Source organism: Lagopus leucura, unplaced genomic scaffold (assembly GCF_019238085.1).
Source record: "Lagopus leucura isolate 7727_CA_CO unplaced genomic scaffold, USGS_WTPT01 Super-Scaffold_100016, whole genome shotgun sequence".
In the NCBI taxonomy this organism is placed as follows: Eukaryota; Metazoa; Chordata; class Aves; order Galliformes; family Phasianidae; genus Lagopus; species Lagopus leucura.
In genome coordinates, this window is record NW_024962270.1 from 13,552,444 (window position 1) to 13,567,227 (window position 14,784).

A 14,784-nucleotide genomic window follows, 5' to 3' on the forward strand; every position below is an offset into this window, starting at 1 on the left:
ATCACAGAATTGCTCAGGTTGGAAAAGACCTTAAAGATCATTGAGTTCAACCACAACCTGACCTTACCACCCTAACTCTAACAACCCTCTGCTAAATCACGTCCCTGAGCACCACATCCAAACGGTTTTTAAACACATCCAGGGATGGTGACTCAACCATCTCCCTGGGCAGCCCATTGCAGTGCTTAACAACCCTTTCTGTAATGAAATGTTTCCTGATATCCAACCTAAACTTACCCTGGCACAACTCGAGGCCTTTTCCCCTCGTCCTGTCATCAGTAAGAAGAGACCAACCCCACTCTCAGTGCAATCACCTTTCAGATATTGGAAGAGAGCAGTAAGGTCTCCCCTCAGCCTCCTCCTCTTCCCCAGACTGAACAGCCCCAGTTCCTTCAGTCTCTCCTCATAGGACACATCCTCCAAGCCCTTCACCAGCCTTGTTGCCCTTCTCTGGACCTGCTCCAGCACCTCCATTCCTTTCTGCACTGAGGTGCCCCAAACTGAACACAGCACTGGAGGTGAGGCCTCACCAGTGCCGAGTGCAGGGCAGGATGACTTCCCTGGTGCTGCTCACCACAGCATTCCTGATCCAAGCCAGGATGCCATTGGCCTTCTTGGCCACCTGGGCACACTGCTGGCTCATCTTCAGCCCACTGCCCATCAGCACACCAAGGTCCCTTTCCATCAGGCAGCTTTCCAGCCTCTCCTCCCCAAGCCTGTAGGGTTGCCTGGGGTTGTTGTGACCAAAATGCAGGGCCCGACACTTGGCCCTATTGAAACTCATACAGTTAAACTCATACACCTAGCACTGAAAGGAATGGTTGACATACAATGCTTGCATGGATTTTCTGCAGTTCTTTTCAGTGACATTCACACTGTGAAGCTTTGGGAACCAAAACCTGCATACAACTCTCATCCTTCCAGAACTGTCACGCTTCCATATTTGACTGATACATGCCAAGATTCGGGTGACAGCCACACAGATACGAGACCTGCTGAAAGCCTTGTGCATTCTGCATATGGTCCCAACTGCATTTCTACAGTCTTTAAGAATCAGCTCTGCCATTAATCCCTGCCACGGCTATGTGAACTGAGAGCATGTAGCGTGGAGCACTTCTCTCCTCCACGGCTGAATAAGCTGCATGCTTCAGCACCACGCTCAAATTATGCAAGCCCGTATTTGAAAGCACAACGTTTTGTCTCCGAGTTCTAACACTGACGTAAAAAATGGCAGTTACGAAACGCACAGCTGCGACATCGCATCCGCAGCGCCCGCCTCGGCACGAAGGGACGGCGCACGGAACGCCCATACGCCGCAGCGCTGTTACCGGGCTCGGTGACGTCACTCCTCGGGGCGTTGCGGAGCACGCGCCGTCGCGGCCCTGCGCGCGCCGTCTCCTTAGGCACGGCGCGGCCGTCCCGTCGTGCCTCGCGGGCCGCGGCGTCCCCTCTGACCTGCGCCCGTCGCTCCCGCATCCGGGCTTCTCGGCGCCACACAGGGAAGATGGCGATCGTGCTCCCCGCCGAGTGGATAAAGAACTGGGAAAAGGGGGGCAGGAACGAGTTGTGAGTGCTGGGGCCGTGCGCGGGAGGGCGGCGGGGCGCCGACGGGCCTCCGGTCTGCGGGAGGGGGAGGGGCGGGGGGCGGGGAGATGGGAGCGGGCGGCAGGACGTGGGGCCGCGGCTCGGCGCTGGGGGACGAAGCCGTGTGAGGGCGGGGGCCGGGCCGGGCCTGCTGCGCGCCGCCGGGCCCGCTGGGCCGTTCTACCGGTACCGGGCCCAGTTCGGCCGGCCCCGAGCGCCCCCTCCCGCTCCGGGCCGCGCCGCGGCTTCGGGCGCCTCGTAGCGTTCCCGTCTCACCCGGCCCCGCGCTGCCCGTCTCCTTAGTGGAAAGCTCGGCCGCCGTTTCGCTCTTTCTGCCTGTTCCCGGCCGCCTGGCGCTGTGCCGCTTCAGTTCAGCCTTGGTAGGGTCGGCCCGTTCCAGTTATCCTAGAGAGGAATCGAGCGCCAGAGGGGCTGGGTGCAGCTTCCCGCATCGATCCACCTGTGCTGTGGGCTTCCTTTTCACGGCCTTCTTTTGCTCACATGTCGTTCACCAGGCTGTCAGTTTTTCTGTACTGCATCAGTTTTGACGAAGGTGCCCAACTTACTGTGTGCTCTTAAATGATCTTATTTTAGTTTTTCTGTTTCCTTTAGTCCTTTATTATAACTAAAAAAAGCCCTGAGGTTTCAAATATAGGCAAATATTGGGGGATCACTTTATGGAAAACACTCTGTGGTATTTTTGCTCCTTTTGACGTTTTCTTTTGTTCGTGTATTTAGATTCAGTAGTTAGGGTGATGATTAGCCTCATGTTTGAGGAGAAAGTTAGTGGGGTAGAGAGTAAACACAGAGGCTCTGCACGAAACTCTGCATTCACCAGACTCTCTGCTTTGTAGTGAAGGGACCTTCTTATGTCTGTGTCACTGCTGTGCTTGAATTGTGCTGGAGTTAATGTGTTTCTAAGTGTGTGAAACAAAGGCAAAGAAAGTCTGTTCAGTTCCTGAATTTTGAAAAAGAAAAACTGAAGTGTTCAGGAGCCCCCGGATAATGGAGGCTTGCACTGACTTTAAAGCATTGACTGCACAACAACAGCTGGACAATCCTTAGTAAAAAGTCTCCTTATTTATTGCCTGAACTTAGTTAAACTTCTGTATGAATAACAAAGGATAACGTGTAAGAACATACATACTGATGTCTTTTGAAAGTATGCTAGTAGCTCTAATAAAATGTGGTTTTGTATGTGATGTGCATACAGATCCACTTCTTCCTACAGTAGCCCTTGAGTTATTTTTTGTCTTTTGTCATCAAATAAGATGATGATTTTTGTAACTTCCCTGTTATGATCTCTGAGGTTGTATGCAGCCTGAGGACAGCAATGTTCTAGTTGATCAGTTAACAGTTTCAACTGAATTCTCAGAATTTGAGCTGTGGGAAGGCTATGGACAAACCTCTTATGGGTCTCCCTTTCTCCTGCAGCCCTACGTCTTAAACGTGACTGTGAAGAAAGTGTGAACCTCCTGTGGGGGCAATAAAATTTGTGAAATTCCTCTACTGTGGCCCTTACGCCAAATGAAATACAGTTTCAGACGTGGTGTTAACAGTAGCTTGCAAGAAATGCCATTAGTTCTAAAGGCAATGTGATTGCAGCTGGATAAGAGTTGTCAGCTTTATGAATGTGAAATATGCATGAAATTATTTTCTAGGCACGAGATAATGCATCCGTAGATGCATCTGTCCTGGAGAACTTTGTAAGAAACCACATTTTCTGGGAGGAACTTTTTGGTATTTAACTTAGCCTTTGTTTTTCCAAAACTTATCTCCTATTCATTTCTTCTAACTGGATGAAAATAAAACGATTATACTTTCTTTCCAAACCAAAGCACACAAAATATTTTAAAGTGCTAAATTAAAAGGAAAGTAGATGTAGTGATACTTCTTGTTTTACCAAACTACTTATCTAAAACAAAGACCCAAAAATATGAATTAAGTAGAAATATTTATTTACTGGATTATTTTACAGGATCTGATTAGGTCAGCCTGAGTTGGTATTTTGGCAGTGTACTGAAAAAAGTAAATGATTTGCCTTTAGTCTTTTGGCTTGAACTGCAATTACCAATGAATGCTAAAGGTGGTTGCTGTTATGTGTTCTTACACAGTCCTGAGATGTGTGGCAGTGCTCTGCCTATTCTGTAAGATGTACAGATTTAAAATATGACTGTAGTCTTTTGGAGGTTCTGTTAGTAAAATAAATAAATAAATAAATAAAAAGTTACTTGAAAGTGAAATACAGAGTCGTTCCTAAGGAAATGCAGTAGTAAAATCAGTTTTTTGACTGACTATCTTCTATATTTTCTTTCACTCCTATGGGAAATAGTGAACTTATTATTTCTGATATGATCCCTTTGTCCTCATGGTTTGGCAGTGGTCAGAACCTGATAGATGAGGGTTTTGTGTGTCCTGAGAAGTCCCAAGTGAATAGGTGAGGTGGCATTCTGGAGCCTGCAGAGTGGAGGCCGTGCACTTCTTGGGCACTGTTGAGCTCTTCTAATTTAATTAACCCAGCAACCAATGTGTAATAATGTCTGATATGGATACATGAATGTAGACCACGTACTAGTTTTGAGGTTTTTTTTAGTTACCAAAGCTAGAGGTTTGTCACAAAGTGCTCATCACCTGTCTTTTTGTTCAGATCCTTCTCTGTCTAAATACACATTATTTAAATTCTGTGTTTTGCTACTGCAAGGTAGTGTGGAGATTGAGTTGGCAGGTGTGAGTGACTGCTTATTGTGCTTATAGGATCCTATCTATTTGTGTATGCGTATACTGTCCTTTTGTATGGACGCTGTATTGTTTTCTGTAGTGCCTTTCACAGCAAGGTGCTGGTGTACGGCTGTAGCGAATAGGAACGTAGAGAACAGACGTGCAATGGCAAGTGCTTATGGGATTGCTCTTGCTTGTTGGTGTTTTTTTGTGTGTGACAGATCAAACAGCTGAAGAGAGAAGCAGGACTTTAATAGCGCGCTCAGCTGGCCGTTTATGCAGTATGTTAAACTTCATGATGAACTGAAGAAGCTCAATGTTAGTGAACTTGAGATTTTGAGACAGAGTCGTTCTGGCCCTCCTACAGTGTTTGTTGCTCTGTGTGCGTGAGGTGTGTCATAAGGTTGAGTAGTAATTAGAGGGCTGAGAATCAGGAAAGCAGGCTTCACTTGTAGTTTGGCCATCCTAGCTGCAAAATGCCATTGTTTGTGTTTCAGCTCAACAGAAGAGCTACCTGCATCAGTGGAGTTCTGCGTATAGTCAATATTTGCAGACACGTGCACTTTATGATAACTTCTGCCTTATGCTATGTGTGAGAGTGTAACTGTGTGTATGTAGGACGTTGTGTGTGAACTGGGAGGCTGAGGTCCAACTTCTGGCTCTGTGCAAACTTGTGTTGAGCACCTGCAGAACTTTGGAGCTGCTGTTGTTTAAACAAACGCAGCCCACCTTCAACCAAAACAACTTTTTTTTTTTTTTTTTTTTTTTTTACATTTTTTTCAGCAGTGATTCTTTCTGTTGTTGCATTTAGATGTTTATTTCCTGGCTTATTCTGTACTCAACTTGCAGTTTGGGTTTATTACATTGGTTATACTCAGGTGGAATGTAGTAGGATAGGGAAGTTCCACATCCTAAACTTGCAGAAATGAACCAGAGTGAAGTTAGAGTTGTAAACCTTTTGATGTTTGGACTGTTGAACTGAAAGCTGGACCTGATAAGTTTCCATTTTCTGGGCTTTAAGTGGGAAAATATTGTTTCTTTTTTTTTTTTTTCTTGGTTGGTAAATCATACAGATATTGATGGTTTGGAAGGGCTGATGTTTTAATTTTTTTAACCTCTGTACTCAGCTAAGACTGGATAACTAACATCATGGCTTTTTGGTACTGGATGGGGGGCTTCTGCCTTGTCTTCCTTCCTTACTGCTCCCTTTATTCTGGTGTTTGACTTCTTGATAAGCTGATAATTCTGTAGAATTGGAGGTTTCACCTCACTGTTACTTGTTTACAGAGCTTAAAAACGATTCCTTCATTCACACCTTGGGCGTGGAGTAGCTATCAAAATTTTAGGTCTGACGTGAGTTAAATTGTCATTGAGAATGGCTGAAAAAAACCCATCCTTGCTTCAAAAATAAGAAGTGCATTTAGCATTACCAATTACAGCCTGTGAAACACAGAATATTGTCCGTTTCTTTGCACTGTCTTTTCTGGTAGTTTAGGAATGTATTTCGTTTTGTGCAATAGCATTAGAGATGTCATTGCCCTGGCGTCGCTTTTTGCTCAGGTTGCGTATTTCTTATGATCATATCCTGCTTCTGTGTAAAACTAACCATGTTCCAGTCGTCTTTAGAGGGTAAATATGCCTTGCTTAATATTATTCTCTGGTTGCTGGAGCAGTGGTTCAGTCCTGCTGGAGAGGTAACAGTCTGTGCAGGATACAAATAGGAGTGATGGATTGCTACCAAATGCTTCTTTGTGATTTATTTTTCCATAATGAGACTCTGTAGCAGCAGTACTTACTTGCCTTGTTAGGTAATGTGAAAGAATTGGTCAGGTAGGAGGCTGTAGACTTAGGATTTATGTAGGAATACAATGTAACTCTGTTGCTGCCTTCAGTTTGTTCTTATGGAAAGTTCTGGAAAAATGGTAAACTTGACTGAAAACTTGCAAGTGTGAATAAGGTTATTGGAGGACATCCTTTGGTGGCTGTAATAAAGGAGGTAAAGCGCCACCTCTTGAGTGCTGATGCTCTTTGAGGTGAAGCTGTTTTTGCAGCCTCCTCCTGGAGTGAAAATTGTAATGGAAGATAAAGCCCTTGGAAGCTTGGGTTGCATGTCTGTGTCTAAGCCTTCAGTGTCATGTAGCCTGCTATTGCAGCATTCATTTCATAATGCAGGGAGCTAGAATTTTGTTTTGTGGACCAGTCTGTACGGTGTTTAGTGTGCTGCTTACATATGGCTGATTTGCTTAAGGAGTGACTTTGACAGTGACCAAGAAAACATAACACAACAGGCCTTTGCAGCCTGTAGTGAATCCTCAGTGGTTACAGCATGTACTTGGAGATAGAAGTCTGTTTTATTCTTGCTAAAGCACTGTATAAGGAAATCATGTTTGTGTTGGTTAAAAATTATTGGTCAGAGTTTCCTGTGAGTGAAGCATGAAGATCCCATTCTGCATGTGATGAATTAGGAGCTTTGTGTTTCTTTGCTCTTCCTTTACTTTCTCTGTGAATTAGTGTGTGTGTGAAAGCCAAAATGTACGTAGGCACTTAAACTGCCTTGAATTAAAATTATTTTAGCCACAACAACAGCAGCCCTGAAACATTTGTGGGTTATCTAATGCTAATTTCCTAATATCTAGCTGTTTATAAATAGTGTTAATATTTTCTTTACTACAGTTTGCAACTGTGTCGCGCTCTCAGTGAAGACAAAAGCCATGACAGCCTCACTTTCAGAGGTGAGTTGTGTTCGTTTGTTTTCCTTTATCTTTGAAATTAAAATTCCAGGGTTTTTTAAATTCTTGCTTTAGGAAATATTTGAAATGTAAAGGAGAAGTTTGGATGCGCTCTGCAGTGGCTGTGCTCGTGGAAAGTACTATTTATTGAGCCAACTGCATGCTGCAATTGCAGGTTGGAAGCGTGGAATTCTAACATTTCTTGTACATCAAAAATATAGCAACGCTGCAGTTTTTGTTTTTTTTTTTTAAAGAACAGTTCCTTACGAGCTGACCGTAGCTGTTTTTGCAGCCACCACATTTGACATTGCAAGATTTTTCTCAGATGTAATACCTGTGCTTAATATTTCAGTATAATGTAAGCTTTTGGAAAATCGTTTCCTTCAGTTGTGGCAGACTTTTGTAATAATTAAAGTCCTTCTGAGGCATTTCATTCCTGTTAAGTTTTCTTTTCTTGAAAGATAAATAGTTTTTGATGGCATACGTGTTCTGAGATAAGAAAATGTTCTGAAATAAAACCCAATGCCCATGTGAATTATAAGCTAAAGGTGTCTGTTTAAGTCAACAGCAAAGATTCAAGTTGTTATGCTCACTGAAAACTGCAGTTTTTCATCCTGTTTTACTGTTATTCAGTAAACTCATGAGAATAGATAGTCTTTGACTTTCTCCTTTGTGAAGCTGTAGACATTGATGGTCAACTCCAGTCTTGTCAGAATCAGTAAAATAATCCCTCTCTTATGAAGAGCTGTGTCCCTCTTTACTTGTCAAGTGTCTGAAGTCTACAGTAATATAATACACATCCCTGGCTGTAGAATATAGGCCAAGAGGTACCTAGTTTGTGCTTCAATAATGTGCTTTCTTTCGACAGATATCCAGCAGGCTTTGTATGAGCTTTCATCTCATGTTGTGAGAGGAAACTTAAAGCATGAACAAGCTTCTGGTGTTCTTGCTGATATTATAGTAAGTTTATATTTGTGTTGATTTGCTTACTGAAATTTTAGTCTATTATGAAATCTGAATGAAGATTAAGATGGATGATATTCAAGAAGATAGTTTTTCATGTCTAAAAACTTGTCGAATCCTTTTTCTTCATTTCTGTCACTTGAAATACATACAGGTTGTCAGCATTTCTGTTTTTCTGGCTTTTGTGGTGAGTAGTTATGTTCATGTTAGCATAAATTACAAATTAGGTAATTTAAGGCTATGTGGAGACTAAAGTTTTTTGTAAATGCTAGAAATAGGTTTAACTGTGTATGCAGCATGCCAGTAATGCCACCTACCTTTTTTTTATTTATATATTAATCTAACAGCAAGCTTGCTTACTGTTCTACAGCTGAGATGGCCAGGTCCCATGATCACCTTAGACACAGTGTTCCTGTTTGATGCTGCAGTGTTTGTGTATATTGAGATATGTGCATGGTGTATGGAATAGGTACATTAGGTGCATTTCATCTGCGTGCACAGGCGTGCATAATGAAAATAAACGTCATAATTGTAAAGATCCTCTCCTAAATCTAGAGTAAAACCCTTTAATCTTTTGTGTATGACATGTTTATTGTAGAAGGTACTGGAAGTTGCAGGATGGAAAAACAGGTTTTCTAGAAAAGCTTTAAAGCAGCATGGTTTTTTTTTTTGTTTTTTTTTTTTTTTTAAATTATAAACTCTCACTTATCTGCAACTCTCTTGCTTTAAAACTTGCCGTGATTGCTATTCATTTGAGACTTTGACATGGGCAAATATGCCTAAGAGCTCATTCTCCCTGTTACTTATTCCTGGACAAACGCAGGTGTGTGATAGGGAGAATACCAAGTACTCATGGGTAACTTAAGAAAAGCACACACAGAATTGGTGCTGGTTTGATGGCAGGTTTAATGCTGCGAGTCAGTCACCCCATCTTGGATATCAAGTGGGAAGCTGTTCAAAGGTAGGATGTTCCTTTAGGGCAGCTGTTAGCTGGCATTGCTGTTTTCTGAAAATACTTAATTGGCTGCTGGGGTGTAAGTTCTGCAGTTGTAACATGTGCAGGATGATGTATATGAAAGTGTGTGTATGCACACTGTTATTAGTAGCAAATAATCCTACATTAATGTAGTATCAATTATTTTACAGTCTTGAAATCTTAAATGCCCAAATTACATTCTCACTGTTTATTGTTACTGTGCATATTACTATGCTATGCACAATTACAGAGGCATATGCAGTGAATTGTGTGTGGCTCTTTAAGAAAATTGTTGTGAGTTTTTGTAAAGACTGAACATTTTTTGTTTGATATTCCAGACTGAGAGAATCACTGGGGTGGGGGGCGGAGGGAGGGAAAGCATATCTTTTTCTTTCTTAATGTGCACACGCCTGTATTCTTCCCCTCCTTTCTCCCACATGGTTAATAAGCAAAGGCAGAACTTATTTCTAGAAATCAGTTGCTATGCACACATAGAAATGAAAGAAATTGATTAGTGGTGGAAGATCCCTTTCAGATTTTAAATGTCTAATATGTATGTAGATTTGTCTGTCAGGGAATTCTTTCAGATGTTTCCCAAATATTGTTACTGGGTCTTTTGGTGCATCTTCCCTGCAATCAGTAATTATTTGCTATTTATGTATTGTTGAATGGGCCACTTCATTTAACAACGCATTATTAATCTGAATGTTTTGATCAAATATTCTTTTATGCAGTAGAGCAAGGATTTTCAGTGTACATGTTGTAAATTCTGTATTTACTATGTGTTCTTCTTTTTCCTCATTAGGAGTTTCGTGAGGACATGCCTTCCATCTTAGCTGATGCATTCTGCATATTAGGTAAGCTGTAAGCTTCCTTTCCACGCTGTGACAGATTTGAAGAAATACATGTTTTGTACTTTTAGTTATTCATTTCTGCAGGATTTCTTACTTGATCTGCAAAGCATGACTTAAAATTACAAAATGTGTTCATTCTTGTTCAGTGCTTCTGTACCTAAGTTCTTAACGTCTTTTTATTCTGCTTTGTTCTGTTACAGTTTCTAGATATCTTTACCTACTAAGGGGAGTGGAAATGGCTCTGCCAAGAGAAGTTAGGGGAGCTGGCTCGTAAGAGAGCTGGGTGCCAGTTAGTGCAGCCAGTGACAATCAATTGCATTCCTGCTGTGCCATCTTCTGTTCTCACAACAGGCTCTGTAAAGACTCTTACCTCTGCTGTCACTGTTAGTTAACGATGACAACTTAGATTTTAGAGATGTGTACTTCTTACTCTGTTAGTAACTTCTGGATTTTTGTGTTGCATTTTGTTGATCCAAAGCTGTTTCTATCGTTAGTAGAATTTTTATATCCTTTTTTCAGATCACACTTTAACATCTTGCTCTGTGCTCCTCTGTACTTCTCAACAGATCTGGGTGAATTCTGTTGCCAGTCTGTTCATCACAGATGTGGCTTCAGCCAATGCTGAGCCTGGCTGTGCACAATCAGTTACATTTTAGTAGGTAGCTTGAATTCTGCAACTTGTCATTGATACAGTTTGGTTATTTCATTCCTAATATTTCTGTCTACTTGTATCATCATTTTCTTTGCAATAATTAGGTTTTTATAATGCAGTGCTACATTGTCACCTTTTACTTTTCAGCTGAGCTAGAGAACTTGAATGGGTCACTCCTTGAACTACTTAAATGACTGAAATTAATATATGTGCTTGCTTCCCTAGCTGAAATTATGTAGCCAAATACCATGCAGCTACAAGTAGCAGAGAGGTAGTATGAGTGGGAGCTATGCTTCAAACTGCAGAGACAAAATGAAATTCAATGTAACTGCTTGCTTATTTTTTGACTGAGTTTAATGCTTTGTTTTTTCCCCCTCTCTGAGCTGTGTCTGTTACTATTAGGATTGCTTTCTTTATTCCCCTCCTCTTCCCCCCCCGCAAGTAACATTCCATCTTACTGGGTTTTCCACTCCTTTTTTTCATCTGTTCTAGATGAGCATTCTTCCTTGGTGATTGTTTTATGGCCTCTCCTCACAGGAATGAATTTCTGAATTGTGTCCAGTCATTGACAAGAAAGAAAGAACTGAAATACAGAATTATAGCTAGTAAAAGACTGGTGACTGGGCAGTAAGCAGCAGTTACTCTGAAGTCCAGGCAAAGGAATCTAGAACATTATGATGTTAAGGCTAGGATCACCCAGTTTTCTTCAGCAATTTGTATTTCTGTTCTTTCCATCTTATTGATTCTTAATGCTTGCTATAAACGTTGTTCTAAGAGAAAATGGAAGTAATCATTGTTATGGTGTTCCTATGGTTTCTTTTCTATCTTTTCACGTGATTTGTGGGTCTTTAAGATTTGTTAAAATATTGCATGGGCATCAAAGTGAACTAAAAGGTAGCAGGAAGTTAGCAAGGTACAAACAAGATACTTTGCATTGCGTTGTTGTTTGCACTTATCAGGATAATAATTAAGGAAGAAAGTATTTAAATTCTTTGAGTATGGCAGGCAAGTTTCCACAAGTAATGATTGCTTCTTTTTCTTCTTCCCCATTCTCATCTTCCTTTGTTCTAGATATTGAAACAAGTTGCTTAGAAGAAAAAACTAAAAGGGATTGTTTTACTCAGCTGGTGTTATCATGCTTGGTAAGTTGCGTTTAGAAATTGTTTTAGTAAATGTGTATGCCAAAATCTGAGAAGATGATTTGCAGATTTTTAAAGGTCTGTGGTTATGATGGGTGAATTCTTTCCTTTTTTTTTTTTTTTAAAGAAAAGTGTCCTGATTAAAAGTTGAAGATATGGCCCAACCTATGTCACACTTTTATTTTCCCATTTTTAGAAAATACTGCATGTAGTTTTAATGTTGTAGCAGTGTGAACCCACAGTGTAATTTTGTTCAAGAGCACAAGCAAAGTTGCTTGTATACCAATAGTTCATTTACTTTCCCATTGTTTTTAATGAAGAGCAAAATGTTTGTTGGAATCCAAACAACCTTGTCGTGCAGCAAGGCTGCTGCATTATTGTTCACTGAGGGGTTTTTGGATGGAGGAAGAATATAGCATAGGAATGATGAGGTAAGAACTTAAAGTACGAGAAGTGCTATCAGAAATAAGCATTGGTTTTTCAGGAAAGAGGGAAAATACAAATAATTTTGATCCAGAGTTGTGCCCTGCATTCTGAATGGAGACTCTTAAGTTCCTAAAGGCATCTATGTTTTGTTTGGTTTTTTTCTCCCTCTTTCTTCTTTTTTTTCTTTAATGAGAATTTTAAAAATCCTTAAAACAAGCAATACTGGAAGAAGGCTGGTAACCACATCTTTTAATTAGACCAGCTGATTAAGTAGGATGTGTTGTTACCATTTCCTATGCCTGTATTTCTAAACTACTTTAGCTAATCTAATACGGAATGCTTTCTGAGTACCTTTACCTCTTGCATCATGGTGAGATGGTATAGTTGTCCCTTGGGTTCTTCTAAGGAGTTTTGAGAGAGCTGAACTTTTTTCCCTTCAGTTAAACAGAAACTTTGCTTCTGAAGTTTGTGTTGTAGGACTTCTTTATGCATCCAACTCTTGTCTTTTGAAGTGGCATTCCTAATGATGTAGAATAAGCTTAACTCATAAGAAAAATCATCATATGAAATGAAGGCTTTTCTTATGGATGGTGGGGAGTGGGCATAAGCTTTACAAATGTGTGGTTCTTGTAATAACATCCCTGGATGCTAAGCAATGTATAGTAACCAGCAATTAAGCTCTACAGCTTGTTATTCAAGGTGTTCTTGTACCTGACTTCTACCCTTCTGAAGTTCCAGTTTGGGTGAAGTAGTTTCCAGGTTTTGTTCTAAAGGCATTGTTACAAAACTAGTATGAAGGTATACGATGTGCACGTGTCTAGGTCTTCATAGCTGACAAATCTGATGTGTGTCTTTGTTTTCTTTTAGTATCTTGTATCTGACACTGTCCTAAAGGAGCGATTAGATCCAGAAACACTGGAATCATTAGGACTGATCAAGCAGTCTCAACAGTTCAACCAGAAATCTGTTAAAATAAAGACAAAACTATTGTAAGTTGTGGACAAGGGTTGGGTTTTTTCTTTTTTTGTGTTTTTTGGAATGTGAGGTGAGAAAGAGCAGTGGTATTTAATTTGGTAACAGTGTTTTCTAAGAAAGTTCGTTTTAATAAAATACTCAGTTTTCTTTTAGGAAAAACGTTTTGCTGTGCTTTTAGGAAATCACTGGTGATGATAGAACCTCATTAGCCCTCTTCTGTTTCTCAAGAATGTGGAAACTGAAGGCTGTTCTAATTTGACCTATAGCTGTTACGTTTTCTGTATGTGCAGATGAAATACTTTCATTTTATTTGTCACAAATGTTAATTTGCAAAATAAGAGCAATTTTTTTTGCTGTATCTGTTAACCATAAGCATTTAGTGTTTCCATAAATGCTGTTATGCTAGTCCTAGCAACATAGTATGTATTTTTGTGTATGTGTATTTTTCTGCATCCAATATGTCAGTCTCTGTGTCAAAGAGCGCTGAAAGCTGCAGCAAGTCCCAGTGAGCAGCATGCTAAGGTGATAGGTAGTTCTGAGACTGTCATGTGTAGGATGCAAGAACAGGATTCATTGTCAGTACAAACATCATCTTGCTTTTAAATGACCTTAATTTCAAACAAAAGGAGAGCTGGATGTATTTGGAGACTGCTTGCTCCCTTGAAGGTTTTTGTTTGACTGCATTCTCCAATTTTTCCAATAGCTGATAAGACTTATTTACTGAATTTATTCAAGATTAGCAATTTGTATGGGGAACTTAATATTTATAAGATCATGAATAAACTTTACTATGAATGTGTTAATAACATTTGATTTCTCTTTGTTTGCAGCTACAAGCAACAGAAATTCAATTTATTACGAGAGGAGAATGAAGGTTATGCAAAGCTGATTGCAGAACTGGGGCAAGACCTATCTGGAAACATCACTAGTGATTTAATCCTTGAAAATATCAAATCTTTAATAGGTAAGGGATTTGTTGGAGGAATAAGGTCATTGGTTTTCTTAAATGGTCTTACAACAGTGGAGGCTGACTTCAGGCAGCTGTTTGAGATCATCTGGGGATCAAATGGTCTGTTGCAGGCACGCTGTGTTAACAACACATATTGTTAGGTCGTCTGACTGAATTATGACATTTGGAAGTTCCTGTTTCTTTGGGAAAACTGAGTTTTGCAAATGTTGTGTGGTTGCAATTAATTTAAGTACTCTATTTTCAGTATGTTCCACACATACCTTCAGCACACACTCAGAAGTAACATCTTCTGAGGATGTCCCAGTTGTCTTTCAGCAGGCGGATTAGAAAGTAGCAGTGTTTCTTGCTGTTTTACTGAATTCAGTGCATAAATATTCTAGTTTTGGAGAAGTTGAAAAAGTGGTTCTTCATGAAGGAGCAAACGTTACTCCTGTGTGTAATTCAGTTTGTGGTTTCTTTTTTTCCTCCATATTTCTTTGTTGATTCGTGGTCACATAACAGTAGAACTATGAAGTGTAAAGTATAGGGAATTATAGGCATTTCCTGTTTTAAATATATTTTAGGCTTTCTTTGTGTAATGTGTGTATCTGCACTGTTGCTTGTTTTATTCAGTGACATTGCAGTCGTCTTCCAAAAGCTGTGCTAATATTTTATATTCTGCCATCTTTCACAGAGTTTTGCTTGAAACTGCCAAATCCCATTAGTAATACTCCTATTGGAAGAGAGCTGGAGAAGATGGCTTTTTTTTTTTTTGTCTGCTGGGATTTCCAATATTGCAGATAGACTTCCTGTAAAATG

At 40.4% G+C, this 14,784-nt stretch overlaps 1 protein-coding gene across 3 annotated transcripts in view; it reads left to right on the top strand.

Moving 5' to 3' along the window:
* The first annotated feature begins 1,427 nt into the window (after positions 1-1,427).
* THOC2 (THO complex 2) overlaps positions 1,428-14,784 on the top strand; it is a 52,266-nt gene continuing 38,909 nt past the window's right edge. For 2 of the 3 annotated variants that reach the window (XR_006180010.1, XM_042876407.1), the window contains exons 1-7: positions 1,428-1,566; positions 6,976-7,034; positions 7,900-7,991; positions 9,776-9,827; positions 11,548-11,618; positions 12,909-13,030; positions 13,847-13,980. Coding sequence is in view for 2 of the 3 variants with exons in the window: in XM_042876407.1 (XP_042732341.1) it covers positions 1,505-1,566; positions 6,976-7,034; positions 7,900-7,991; positions 9,776-9,827; positions 11,548-11,618; positions 12,909-13,030; positions 13,847-13,980 (592 nt within the window). In the remaining variant the exon portion in view is untranslated. The remainder of the gene's footprint in view (positions 1,567-6,975; positions 7,035-7,899; positions 7,992-9,775; positions 9,828-11,547; positions 11,619-12,908; positions 13,031-13,846; positions 13,981-14,784) is intronic. The other variant, XM_042876406.1, reaches the window with a different exon arrangement.